Source organism: Candoia aspera, chromosome 1, assembly GCF_035149785.1.
Source record: "Candoia aspera isolate rCanAsp1 chromosome 1, rCanAsp1.hap2, whole genome shotgun sequence".
NCBI lineage: Eukaryota > Metazoa > Chordata > Lepidosauria > Squamata > Boidae > Candoia > Candoia aspera.
Genome location: NC_086153.1, coordinates 230,786,345 through 230,801,239, shown reverse-complemented (window position 1 = coordinate 230,801,239; position 14,895 = coordinate 230,786,345). Strand labels below are relative to the sequence as shown.

Genomic DNA, 14,895 nt, shown 5'->3' with positions numbered 1-14,895 from the left:
TGGAACTTCAGAAAGGATGCTCCTTTCCCCCCCATCTCTATTTGTTTGGCAATTAGAATAGAAAACATTTCAAGTCAACACCAGTAAAGATTGCGCTGGGACTGGGATCCTTAAATATAACCTGAACATTTCTTTGTGCAGTTCATGATAGGTCAACACAGGCAAGTTATACAGAGCTTGAGAACAATTCACATGATACAACTTTACCTTACAAATGAACATCTATATAATTTTAGCCCTGCACCAGCTGGTTTCCAGGTATTTTTGAAAGCCTCATGAAAACAAGCATTTAGAGCTGCTTGACAAATGGTCTCTCTTCTGTCCAATCCTACTATCACAGTGTTATATTTTCCCCTCAAGTTACTCCATGATGAGATCAGTGTCAAGATGTGATTTTTTTGAACATCATTATTTTTAGGCTTCCTGAATGGATCATCGTGTCAGGAACAATTCGGCATCTGGGGATGGAAACTGAAATGGTTCTTGAACAGCAATAGCAACAACAACTCCTCTAAATAATTAACAATTTGCTCTTCTGCCAGATGCAAGCTGCTTCACTCTGACTAATGGCAGAGCTGGCTCTTCATGTGAGATCTCAGATCTTGTGGGTCTCACCTGATAGAATTCTCCATGGAATGATCAAGGGGAAAAAACCCAAGTAGGTAAAAGAAGAAGAAGACTGGTGATATGAGCACATTTTAAAATGATTTTGCCTTTTAATGACAGCCTCACCCACTGCCTTCTTGGTTTTAGTGAGACTAATGGAGAACAATGGGACCTTATTACCCCTTCTCTCTCCCAAGTCCCCCTCCCACTCCCCCAATAGCAGCATTCGATATCTTGTTTGGTCCTACTGTATATCTATGCAAATTTTTTTTAAAAAAATGTTGAAATATAATCAGCACACACAAAAATTTCTATGAGATAGTTATAGGCTTCATAAGGTGCTTCCTGTGGCAGGAACATTAACTGGGTTAATGTTCACTATAGTTACAGTCTCATATGCCTGCTTGGCATCTGAATCTTCATGTCCAGCATTAGCACTGTGGATCTGGATGCAGAAATTATATGCTGTCAATGAATGTCCTTGGTGGTATTCATCTGATTTTCACACTTATTTCTAGGAACTGGGTTTGTGAACTGTATAGACAGTAGTTGAAGTAATGAAGCATTTAGTTCTACTCCCATCCCTGACTTTGGCTTCCTTTGTGGCTTGAGAAAACGCACTCTCTATTTGTTTGAAGCTCCCATAATAATTTCTTCCTATACTTATGGCTTTCTCATGTTGTGAAAATAAAGACAATACATGTTCTTATGGTGGGTTTAGAAAAATGCTGAATGCGTTGGGTTAGCAAAGGAACATAGGAATGAGACAGAGTTGTCAACATCACCCTCTCATCCCTTCAATGCAAATTATTTTTCAATTCAGCTCACTGAGATCTAGGGAAACAGTCTTAGTAACACTAAACGTGGCTTCCTTCAAAACTCCCACATGTCCTGTGGAATTGTGACTTGTAGCACCATCTAGTGCTAGTGATCTGAGTAAGACAAACTAAACAATCCCTCTCCCCCCTGGACCAAGTCACTATACATAAACCTGCTACACACTATGCATTAAGTTGATAGAATTCTTCATTCCTAAGATTCTCTAATGGAGAACATTTAGCATGCTCATTCCTTAGAGAAAGCCAGTTGAGTGGGTATAAAACTGACTTTGAAGTGTAGACATGGTCTGAAAAATATTGAAAAACAAACAAAGCAGCCAATACGGTGAAAGATTTGCTATATAGGGTGATTCTCTACAATGTCTACAAGAGAAACGTCTTATACTGTCTAATCCTCAACAAACACTATTTCCAACAAGTATTTGCAATTTTTAAAAAAAAAATTTCCTCATACCTTTGAAGGCTAGTCCAGCTCCACCCAACTCAAAACATGATCAGCCCCCAATGTTCACCCCTATCAAAACCCTACAATACTCGTGAAACCAACTTGGCTGCCTCACACTACTTCCATCTATTCTTTTATGAGCAACACATTAAAACACATTTGGAGATCAGGTCCAGAACCCCCCTGGCAGGCCAATCCAACCAAAAGCTGTGTGGCTAGCAGGAGGCCAATCATAAAACCAACAGACAGTTGTGTAAATTGTAGCACCATCTATACTAAAATAATTAGCAACTGGGATGGAAAATAGTCTATCTGCCCTTCATTTTTGTCTCCAGATTCTTTGGGAGTTGTTGATAAAACTGCAAGCACTGAATGTATAAATACATCCAAGGGACGGGCCACTGGAACTTGTGAAAGTAGCTCAAAGGGCCATTCTTCCATGCTTGAGAATGAACCTTCTCCAAACAACCTTCATTGATGTGCTGATGGGATGGAATGATCTGGAGGGCAGAATTCTTCAGGCTTCCCCAAAGGAAAGTCTTGAATTTTTTCTTGTCGGTCAGTAGTCAGATGGATATGAATTGCAAGTGGACCTTTGAGTGAGTACATACTCCAGTTATGACTTTAAAGGATATGCAAAAAGCACAGATGAAAAAAGGATGTGGGTATGTATTAAGCAGGAGCAAAGAGGAGAAAGCAAAGGATGAAGGGTGGTTTGAGCATGTGTTTTTGTCATGTTTGAGGCCATGTCTGGCTGTTTCCAGCCCAAAGAGAATTGTACAAGGCACACTTCAGTCTCCCTATCCCTACAGGCCCTGTCTCCAAACAGATAGATGGATGAGTGGCAGTCTGATGCTACCTGCAAGGGAGGAGGAAGGCTCAGGAAAACAGTGGAGTGGGGAAAAGACAAGTTTCCTTGTTTTCCCTGAACATGACAGCCCTTGCCCCCTCTCCCCTCCTTGGCTGCGAGCGATGCAGGAGCAGGAAGGATCAGGCCAGTTGACTATATCTCCTCATCCTCGCTGGCCTTGCTCCAACGGTGGCAGCAGTTGGCAGTGATGCCCAGCAGGAAGTTGGTGGCAACGGAAGCAATGGAGACCACAAAGCCCACAAAGGCAATGAAGAGATAATCATCCAGCGTCAAGGTCAAGTGGCAAGCCTTGAAGCTTTCTTCTGTCAGTGAAAACAAAGAAGCACCCTCCACTTCGGGTGGTTCCCGACACTCTGCCAGTTGGGTATCTGAAACAAGAATGATCAGGAAAGTCAAGCATGCCTCTGCCTGAAGCCAGACCTGAAATGGTGAGTGATTTCCCCAACCCTTCCACTATCCATTTCTTTCAGACCATATCAGAAATTCCTAAGTGAAGTAGGGGATGGGGAAGAAATAGTTGTATTAGGATATCCTTAACTCTGATTTGATATTAAGTAGAAGCCAATGATGCATTTTTGGTGCGTAGATATTTCTGCTCAGAGACTGAGAGAAGAATAAGCCCCAGACCCAAGCCATTGAGCCTTTATCTTCTGGAGCAGATTTTGAGAGCAGCAGGGGGTTGCAGAGGAAGGGGCACAAGGGAAAGTCTTGCTCCATGAGTGGATATCTGTTCAAATGTTGGCTTGTGTATAGTGTATAGAATCCTACATACTCTTCTATATAGTGTCTCTGTAAGTGGGTGCTAGTCCATCATAGCTCATGCTGGGATATCAGTTAACAAATTGCATTTTTATACCAGCTCCTCCAAGAGCTGAATCTCTGAATAATTCCCCAAACAGAACTACCAACAGTAAAATACAAAAGCACAATAACAAATCAAAATAAAATAAAACTTAATTACTTTCCACAATATGATGCAGTTTAAAAAAGGGCCCTTTCTGAACTATTCCAGGCTGAGCTTCACCATTCTTCCATTACTGCTCATTATTAATTTTCAATCACTGGCCTCACTTACCCTCTTTTTTTTTTGTAAGGCTAATGGCAAAAACTACTTTACACATGCAGTGGAATCACACTGTGCAACTGTTTTTGGATCAAGCACTTCAGACTGCAGGATTGCATGTGCATGTGATTTCTAGATGCCCCCTCATGGCCAATTTCCTGGTTTATAAAAAAACTAGCGTGACAAGGAGAAGCATCCTAACTTAGGAATTTCTGCTGAGTTTAAAGATGCTCTAGATGTGTGGGTGGAGACAGGGGGATATGGAGCATTCATATCTGCAAGCCCACTCTGCATTCTTAATGAAAATGAGGTGCTATTGAGTTGGGTCCAATTCCTGATGACTGTATGGATAAAAGTCACCATCTTGACCTGTCCTTAGTAATAACTTGCAGCTAGCTATTATTCCTTTGTGGTCTTGTATGAACTGGTTCTGTACAGATTTTGGACAGATCCTACCATACAGTAAACGTTAACTGAGTGATAAATAGCACTTGTACTAATGACAATCTCCTAGAAAGCCTAGCCTTTCTGCTTGGAGACATTTCCATAAAAAAGTCATAACCCTGCTGATCCAAATGATTGAGGAGTGCACCAAGTCAGATTAACCTGCTTTTTCTTGCTTCCAAATGCTGGATAGCATCCTCCTCTTCATTGTCTGGTCCACCATCATCTGGCTGTAGATGCAAATTTGAAAAAAACATGTAAACTCAATAGTGTAAGGGCATGTAAGGAGATGAGGGAGCTTCTTAAAGCAGGGCTGCCTTCTGCTGTCATTGCATGGGCAGGATTTCCTGTCCTCAGGCCCTCTCGTTTGCAGCTTGAGAGATAAGCAAGAAGGTCAGGAAAAGACTAATGTCAGGAAGAAAGAAATGGTAAAGAATGGGAGAGAATGCTGATTTATGATTATGCAAGCTGAGGATCTTCCACTACAAGGACACAGAAAGGGCAGAGCACCAGGGTGGCACATCCCAGAGCAGGGTGTATTGCACTTCTCCTTCTCATCCAGTTCTGACAATGCTCTGCTTTGAAAGGACATACAGTAGCATCTCTGAGTGGTTCCCAAAGAGTTTCTGATTCATAGTGTGATAGTATCAGAAATACTCCCCACATAGTGACTGCAATAAGATCCAGCAACCTCACAATAAACATTGCCACCATAGTCCACATTCCCACTTTTTAAAAAAAAAGTGCCTCTCTCTGTTTCTCCCTCCTTCTCTCCCTCTTTCAAAATTCTCCTGACAGCAGCTCTATTGCATGGGAGTGCAGTCATCTGCAGCCTCCAGTTAAGGGAGGTGTGGCCATTTAGGTCTTGGTAATTGATGGACATGAAGGATTTGTGGGTGGTAAATCTCCATTCATAATGTGCAGGAGGGTAAGGATGAACAACTCATGTGCCTGGGTTGTGCTCTCTTGAAAATTCACTTAGCTGGTGAATTGAGGGCAGTACTTAATAACATCCCTACCGACCACTGTCTTTTTGAAGTGACCTCTGAGCTGTCCACTTGCCCTGTTGCTTTGCTCTGGGCTCAGCACAAAACATCCAGGTGTATGGGCACATTGGAAAGCCATACCTGTTCCCGGCCTTTCCACAGGATCAGTTCACTCTGATGCTTATCCTAAGAACCAGGCAGAACTGGTGGACTCCTCCCAAGTCTGCTGGCCACCTGAATGGTCTTTCCTCACAGCCAGGCATTTTGGGTGAGACCATGAGTGCAGAGACTCTCCGGGCTGCAGATGCAGATATTATATTGGTAGCCAGCATTGGAACAATCCTTTGCTTTAAGGAAAGGCCACTCAGAGCAGGCACTGAGTGGAAAGACAGTAGGGGTGGCAGAAGGAGCAGTAGGAACTGCCACATTGGTTTTCAGAACAATACCCCTGATTTTTTCAAAGTACCTCTTGAACCTTTGTACCCACTCCTGGAATATAAACAAAACATGAATATGTGGATAAACTGTGGGCCCCAACTGTATTAGCATTCACAAAAAGAGATGTGTAATGCAAACTATGATCTGTAGGGCAACTCGCTGAAACAGGAACCATCTTGTTAACCTGACCCCAACCCAAGCAGATGCTGTGTGCTGCCTGCTTTGTTCCACCTGGCCCCACCAAACATTTAGGTTTTGAAGGCGGCCTCCCTTAAATATCACCCACGACAGGAATCTAGGCATGCGATCCCAGCAAGGATACATGTTTTTTTTCCCAACCAGGATTCCAAAGCACCAACGGGATTCCCTCCCACCCTTATTATGTCTCAGGGAGTTGCTCATAATCTACTTTTCTTTCCCTGCTGATGTGATCAGCCTGTTTGGGAGCACTCACTACAAAACCCTTCCCCACAGGAAAGGTCAAGGCACAACTGGTGAATAAATTTGCTTTTCTCAGCCAGTTTGATCCACAGGTAAAACATTCCTATTTGGTTTCATAACAGTGGGTGCTTTTCAGTTGACTCTTATTTGGATAGGACAAGCAAAGGAAAGTATGGAGTGATGTAGCCCTTTCTGGACTGTCTCCCCATCCCAATTCAACTTTCACCTGTATGCACATGTGCACACACCGCACACACACATACACACAGACACTTTCTCTCATACACAAACACCTTCTCATCCTGCTTCTGTCCAAGTGGCAATTCTTTATATACAGAATGTCCCATCAACACTCTGGGGAGAGAATGGGTTTCTGTTCTGCCATTTTCCAGCTGCATTCTGTGATGTTCTCTCCTCCCATGTGTGCTCCTGTCCATTGTGTTATCTTATGCCCACCTGGGAGTCCTGCATAATGCTATCATAGCTTATCCAGGAGACCTTTTCTGCCTTTTACTCCAGTTCCAGAGTAGCAATTACCTCTGTCAATTTAAGCAAGCCATTTTAAAAGGGAGAAATTGACTGTTAACTGTTTTGTTAACTAAGCATAATCTATCTTTAATCTGGCCTTGTTTAGAGGAACAAAGTACCAGGATACACACACACACACGCACACACACACATGTGCTGGTATACCTGATGGTTAAGATGCTGGGATAGGAGTGGGAAGAGTCAGTCCTAGTCCTTCTAGTCTTACCTGAGCCATAGAAGTTGGCTGGGTGACTTTTGAGCTAGTTACTCTAAAAAACATCTGTCAACCCACATTGGATCAGCATGGTAGATTACATTTTATAACCTTCAGTGGAGAGGTCTTCATCCTGATGGACCTGGTTGGGTTTCAGAGGGAACTTGGGGTTGTTCCTGAAGGTTTGGTACATGGTGAGATTGAAGCCTTGGTTGCCACTTGGAATGAAAGGCTGGCTGGGCCTTAGATCAGGTTGTACCTGTGCAGCCTTTCTTTCTTTCTTTTTTTTTTAATAGTAATTTTATTAAGAATTACAATATAAACTAATACAAACTAAAAAAACTAAAAAAACTAAAAGAATAAAAAGAAAAAGTAAAAGATGCAGAAAAGAAAGAAAAAATAGAGAAATAGAAATAGAAATAGAAAAGAAAGAAAAAAAGAATATAGTAAAGAAAAAGAAAATAACTATATAAAGAAATGTCTTCCACCTTCATCACAAGTATAAACAATTTTAGTAACTTATCACCTTCTCTTAAAATACAACAAATGATCTCTTCTTCCCATATCCCATCTCTTATCTATAAACAAATCCATAAAACCTCATCATTTCAGTCCTGATGTCAGCAGAATCCATTAAGGGTTACCAGAAATAACAACATATCTATTTTAGCCCTGATTAAATAAACCAATTTTATATTCCTTCCTTTTACTTCTAACAATCTTGATCTTTAGTCCCTTCAAATAATGTCATAGAACTTTATTTCTTTTCATTTTTTCTTTGTTCCTTCTCACAAAATTCTTCAAAACTTTAACAAGTCTCTTTTGTAAATCCACTATAAGAAAATTACCCAGGTCACTCTCTTGGTTTGTTGTTTGTATATCTTTTTAATTATTAAGACATCAGCTGGTTCCTTTTGTATGTCCAGTGTAACATCTTTTTCCATGTCATTCTTGTAGTCTGTCATTTTTAAATCCACTTTCAACTCAGTCTCGGTCTTGTCAGATAGAACTTGTTCCTCTTCCATAATAACTTTTAGGCATAGTCTACCTACAGAGGTAGATACTATTAACTTCTGGGACCATTGTTTAAAAATACCCTTCAGTATGCCCAATCTTAAAATATTTTGCTTTATTCTGTAATTATAAGTCAAATTTGAGTGTTCTCCTTTAATTGTAATCTTTAGTTCCTTCTAGTTCCCTCTAGGGTCTTATTTTATTATTATTTTTTTAAAAAAATCAAAATGAAAGCATTTTCCCACAGGAAGTATTCTTTACGATTAATTCCAAAATCTTATTTCAAATTCATCTGGAGCCTTTGTCTGTTTGTAACTTTCTAAAATCAAAGTTTTAATCACCCTTTTTCTGTTTATTAAAAAAAAATTTTTTTTTTTAAGTTCTTAAACTTGTAGTTAAAACTTTTTTCACTAGGGATTGAAGGAAACTAACCAGGTATTGTAAAACTTGTCCATTCAAAGGTTCCTAATAGTTGAAAAGCAGTTAACATGCAATTTCCAAAAGTGATTAGAAAAGGAAGCATGCCGACCCACTATCCTTTGAAAAGGTGCCAACCGTGGTCTGAGCAAGATTACTATTCCCTCATTTCCCAAAGCTCTAAACCTGCCATAGACCATTGTCTTCCTGTCTCCTCATGAGGAGCAACTGTCTGTAGCACTTTTGGTGATCTCAAGTCCTCTCCTTGTCTGGAGAGGAATTATTGAAGAGCAGGTCTACTTGCCAGCTCTTAATTCTGCCACGGTCATCAGCTCTGCTTTTCGCAGAGCCATCTTCAGTTCACCATTTCTTCCCAGAAAGTCCCTGTTGTGCAGCCTCTCTTCCCATGTAAATCCCAAGGCTTTTCCTGATTTACTGTCGAGCTGAGGGAGCTGAAATGAGTTGCTGGAGATCAACAGAAAGTGAACCCAACTGAACACAGACTAGATCTGCTATTAGGGCCTACCTCATGCCAGTAAAGGTGGCAAAATGCCAGTACTTTTCTGCCCTTACTACATCTGCAAAGAGTGGTCTGGCAGCCCTGTTTCAAGTGACCTGGGCCCTTCTTGGACAGGCAGCCAGAGATCATTTATGGGGCTGCTCTGAGGAATGTGTTGCTTGGATTCACTCCCAGTTGGACTCTGGTTTGATGCAGGCCCCATGGAGTTCACTGAAGCCCAGTTTGGCATTATTATCTGGATTGAGTTTGATCCTGTTGCTCCTGAGGAAGTGGACAGCGTTCTTGGGGCTGTGAGCCTGGACATCGATGTTTTTGAACCATGTCCCTCCTGGTTAGTAAAAGCTTCCTGAGAGGTGACATGTGGTTAAGTTATGATGGTGGTGAATGCATCCTTGAGAGGGGGGATGGACCCATTGATGCTTAAGAAAGTAGTGGTCTGCTTCTTAAGACACCATTCCTAGATCCCCATTTGGGACAATTTTTAGGGAAGGTTATTAAGAAGGTGGTCATGCTGCAGCTTCACAGAACCCTGGAGGAAATGGATTATCTGGACCTCTTTTAGTTGCATTTCAGTCCTGGGCATGGGACAAAAACAGCTTTGATCCTGCTTGTGGATGACCTCTGGCTGGAGTGGGATGGAAGTTGTGCATACAAAAAGACCTCTGGCACTTTTTGATCTCTCAGCAGCTTTCAATACCATCAATCATGATATCCTTTTGGACTGACTTTGGGAGTTAGGAATTTGGGGCACTGTCTTGTGCTGGTTTTCCTCCTTCCTCTGGGGTCAGTTCCAATCAGCATTGATAATGGGGAGAGAGATCAAGCCCATATCACTAGTTCTGTAGGGTTCCTCAGGGCCTGATGTTCTCCCACTTCTATTTAGCATCTACAAGAAGCTGTTGGGTGAGGTTATTAAACAGCACAGGTATCATCAGTATGCTGTTGTTTATGGGGTTTTTTTGTGTGTGTGGAGTTATTGTTTATTCTTGGGTGCAGTCACTTGTGTAAGATGGGCAGCCATACAAATCATATGAATGAATGAATGAATGAATGAATGAATGAATGACATCCAATTGTACATTTCTGCTGTGGGTCAGCCAAATGATGCTAAGCATGTTATGTATTGGTGTCTGAAGGCTATGTGTCTTCTGGATGGGAAGAACAGGCTTCAACTTAACCCAAACATGATTGAGAATTTTAGGGCTTCTGGATCCAGTGATTTTTGATCCCTAGATCTGGATGGTATTGCTGCAGACAAAACTGGTAAACAATTTGGGGGTCCTCCTGGATTCATGGCTCCTATTCAAGGAGCAGGTGACAGCCATGGCCAGGAGGGCTTTTGTACAGCTTGGTATTGTGTACCAGTTACACTCTTTCCTGGATCAGATGGCACTGCACATTGTCACTCACGCTTTGGTTAACTCCCAAGCGGATTACTGCAATGTGCTATATGTGGAGCTGGACTTGAAGAATATCTGAAAGCTGCAGTTGGTCCAGAATGTGGCATCATGAGCAGTTATGGACATGGAGCTTCTGGTTATAATTTAAGGTGCTGGTTGTCACTTGCAAAGCCCTTCATGACATGGGGCTGAAATATTTGAGGAATCTCTCTCTCTCTCTCTCTCTCATTGTCTTTATCTGCCCCATCAGAGGCTTTCCTATAGCAGCAACACCATTTCTCCTGAGATTAGATTAGCCCCAAATCTGTTGGCTGTTTGTAAAGCTCTTAAGATCTCGCTTTTTTCTCAGGCATGGGGGTTAGGAGGTGGTTGAACCTGAGAGGTAAATTAATTTGTTACTGAATAGTTTATCCTTCTTTTGTTTCCTTATGTATTAATTGTGCTAGGGACTCAGAGTTGCTTTATGTGAGATGGGCAGCCATATAAAACTAATAAAACAAACAAACAAACAAAATAATTCAGGCTAATAAAAATAAATGTCAATATGCTTATTATTAGCTTAAGATGTTTTATTTTATTCTCTCTCTCTCTATATATATATACAGTATATATTATATACACACATTATTTATGTAATTATATGTATACCTGAAATATAATGTATTATAAATATATTATATATAAACATATTGACATTTATTATTATTAGCCTGAGTTACATATATATACACATATACACACATATATATGTGTATATATGTGTGTGTATATATACACACACACATTCATATATTTATTCCAACAGTTCCAATTATATATATATATATATATATATATATATATATGTATGTAATTATATGTACACGTGAAATATTTTATGCAGTATCAACACATACACAGACACATAATGTTGATAATTTAGAGAGTTTGATGTTTCAAAAATACACACGCACACATGCACACCACACACTTCTGAAACATCAAACTGTATCTAAACTGTTGACATTTCACCAGAATCAAAATCCCATTACTTGTTAATAAGCTTTAACCTTCTTAACCTCATATTATCTCTGAGACAGAATGATTTTTCTCTTACACTTGAGATGGAAATTTAATATTCTGCCCAAGAGTTCACAGTGAGGTAAGTGATGCAATAAGGAATAAATCCCAAATCCAAAGCTGAGAACTGGACAATCACTTAATTTCACCTACCTGACATACATCTCTGGATTCTGTTTCTCAACCACTTCAGCAGTGGTTCCATGGTACAACCACATATCCAGGGATTGCCTCCAATCTGAAGAGTCACCAGGCCAGTGAGACCTTCTAAGGCTTCAAGGCTAAGGAAAGACAGGGCCCCGTAGCTGAGATCAAGGTCACGTAGTTGGACCAAGCCTCGGAAAGCTTGGGGGTGCACCTTCTTCAGCCAAGGGTTGTGGCTCAAGTCAACATGTTCCAGATTGTAGGCCTCCTGAAACATATCAGCCACCACATGAGTCAAGTTATTGTAGCTCAAGTCCAGATGGGAAAGGTGCTTGGATGTCAAAAAGAGTCCAACTGGTAGTTCAACAAGAGAGTTGTTCCGTAAGTCCAATACTCTCAATTCCAAATAGCAGGTAAGGTATCCAGGAGGGATGGTTGTCAGATGGTTGTGAGCCAAGCTTAGGTTTCTGGTGTCCAATGGAAGATCTGGTGGGACTGAAAAGAGTTGGAGTCCGCTGCAATCCACAGCCTGGCTGCGGCATGTGCACAGAACTGGGCAACCAGTGACAGCACTGGTAAAGACTACTACCACTGCTACAAGGAAAGGGCTTAATATCATGGCAGGAGAGTAATGGGGTCCAAACTGCTCTCCTCCCAGCTGGACACAGTCTGCACTCATTTTGGCAAGTTGAAAGCTACATGGCAAAGGGAGGCCAATCAGGAAGGGAGAGCAATGGGTGGAGACACAGCGCAGCGAATGAGAGCCACTTGGACGAAAGTCTGCTACATTATGGCTGGAGAAAGGTAGGACACTGAACCCAAGTTTGTCAGATTTTGAGGCACTTGTAGGACCATAAAAGAGTTCTAACTAAGCAAGAAGCTGACAATTTTAGTAGTTTGTTTAGCTTCCTTCTTGAATAATGTTTTCCTGTAGGAAGCAGAAGAGAGAAATCTACCTGCATACATGCATATGTAATTTCTATGGAGATGCTAAAAGATTATAATAAAAAAAGTGTAAACAAAGCTGGTAACCAGTATCTGCTGATCTTTAGATTTCTTGATCTTGAATTAAGATAAAATGTGCTCCTTTTTTTAGTGTGTTTTATGTTATGTTGGTGTGCTGGGGACATAATTTGCTGATGCCTTGCAGAAGTTCTTGTTACACTAGAAAAATATAATCAGGCCACTGCTTTTTGCAGTCTCAGTAAATCTACCTGCAGTTCTACCAGATTGGAAGGATCTTCTCCTGGAATTATTCAGGTGTTGTTAAAATAAATGAAATATTTCTCTTGTACTGTTCTGTTCTCTGTTTTCCAGAGAGCCAATGTCTAGAGAAGATCCTCTTGATAAGCTGTTGCTAAACTGGATCAGGTGAGTCCCTCTTGGAAAGGTCAGGAGAAACTAAGGCTGGAGATGAGGAGCCACTTAGCAGTCCAAAATTTCACTTGTCTGGGAAGGTGGCTAGCCATTATCATTCACTTTAGGAGCAGGTTCTGCCCTCTGGAACTAGAGCCACTGAAATAGGTACATGGTTCCATGTTCTGCCTAACCTTGAAAAACTAACCTGGAAGCTGTACACCAGGAACAGTCATGTTCTCAGGATCCAAAAATAAGGGCCAGGAAAAGAAGTGTGATGCTGTCCTTGAAGCTTGGTCTTCTTTCCCAGCAGACAGCACCAAGGCTCTTCCTGAGTAACCTGTCAATGAAATATAATGAAGATCAAAATGTTGGCAATGATGGGGGGGGCGGTGAGGGTCATTTTTTACTCCTTGTGCATTCAACATAGCTCTCCTTTTGTTGTCTGTTTTATAATAATGCACACTCTACTTTCTTCCCAAATCATTGCTGAAGCCCCTCACTTCCTACCCATCACCCTCTACTATAATATCATTGGGAACTCCACACAATTTTCTCAAGGTGCAGTTGTTATTGCATTTACTGTAGCACTGGACGGAGATGAGTGGGAAGAAGAAAGAATGCTGTGGCCCCAAGGAGTGAATTTATCCTCAAGGATACAAATATTAGATTCAGCTTTGGCTGAGAGTCAGGGAAATCATTATAGCCCAATGAGATGCCAGCTGAGTTGGATTCCACCCCCATCACATGCCCAACACATCTGGAAGGCATTAGGCTGAAGAAACCTGCCTCCAACCATTCAGTTCTACACCTCAGTCTTACTTTGCAAGTCTATTATAAATGACCTGAGATGCCCTTTGTGACTGTGGGAAGGCAGAAATCAATTTGTATCATAAAAGATCAATTATTCTAAAATGGTGAGAAACGGGAAGAAGTCTAGGTGAGTAGGTGTTTGGAAATAACACCATATTCCACTAGAAAAGGGAGTACACACTTACAAGACAAACTGCCTGATAGTTAATCCCATTGGAAAATGGAGGATTTACTCAAAGGCAAAGTTTGTGAGAATGTGCAGACCATGCTGCAAGATCAAAGGAAGGTGGAATCACTAGGCTGCTGGAAGACTTCTGACCTGGGTTGTTCATCTGCTCCTTGTAGTGTTTTCTCCACAAACACTCCACAAATCAGCATTTGATCAACCTGGTTGAGGGGTGGCACGTAAAAGCAAGCGAATGAGAGAGTGAATGGGAATTGATTATTGGAACTGTTTAAATACACCAATTTCTGTTATTCCTTCTCATGTCTACTGTTGTACAAGATCCCAAACCTTTTGAACTTGATCCCCAAGTGTGGCTGCCCCTATTTTAAAGTAGAAAATAAGGGTGCTTAGGTTAGGTCCCAGAAATTTTGTGACAGGTCCCGGGATTGCATTCAACCTTGTCCCTGCATGTCAGCCATAATAACATCCATTACTTCATTCAGTTCCAGGCCCAGCTGAACGACCCCGCCCATCCACAAGGTCTGCTGAGGTGTCTCCTTCTGTAGCTATGAAGCCGTTATGAGAGTTACTCCATACAAAGAGAAAAGCCGGTTTTTTCCATTAAGGGATTGGTGCTGTGCTTCAGAATCCCTGTATCTCTTTCCATCCTTTGTGCACCCTCGGGGCAGCGCTTCATTGTACCATACTGTTGTTTTGCCTTTTTCTTTGAACGCTGTCTCCTCCCATGGTCTTCTTTTTCTTGCATAGTCCCCTGTCCTTCTTTTCCCACTTCCCCTTATCTTTTGAAGATCAAGCAAGTCACATAATTTACCCAGATGCTCTGCTGAGCTGGTATCCTGCATGCTTTCTTGCAACCAGACACTTTTTTCATGTCCTTGCCCTTACTCTCCTCTCTGGACCCTCGGGAGATGCACATCTCCTCATCTTCTAAGCACACCCTGTTCAACTGCACAATGAACCCAGAAATCTTACTTTTCTTACCCAAACATTGTATGGCACCAAGCACACAGCCCCACTTTCCTTCTCCCCGCCCTTTCAGTTTCCTCCCACCAGCAAAGATAATTACTTACTCTGAGCTGAAGATATTTTTTTAAAAAATGTTGCCTTAAT

The 14,895-nt window shown here is 41.4% G+C and overlaps 1 protein-coding gene across 1 annotated transcript; it reads right to left on the bottom strand.

Moving 5' to 3' along the window:
• Positions 1–400: 400 nt before the first annotated feature.
• On the bottom strand, positions 401–13,119 carry LRRC55 (leucine rich repeat containing 55). Its single transcript, XM_063289083.1, has 2 exons — positions 11,439–13,119; positions 401–3,129 (listed from the first exon to the last, which is right to left on the bottom strand). The coding sequence occupies exons 1-2, from the start codon at positions 12,106–12,108 to the stop codon at positions 2,894–2,896; spliced, it is 906 nt and encodes a 301-aa protein (XP_063145153.1). The 5' UTR covers positions 12,109–13,119; the 3' UTR covers positions 401–2,893.
• Between the last annotated feature and the right edge of the window lie 1,776 nt (positions 13,120–14,895).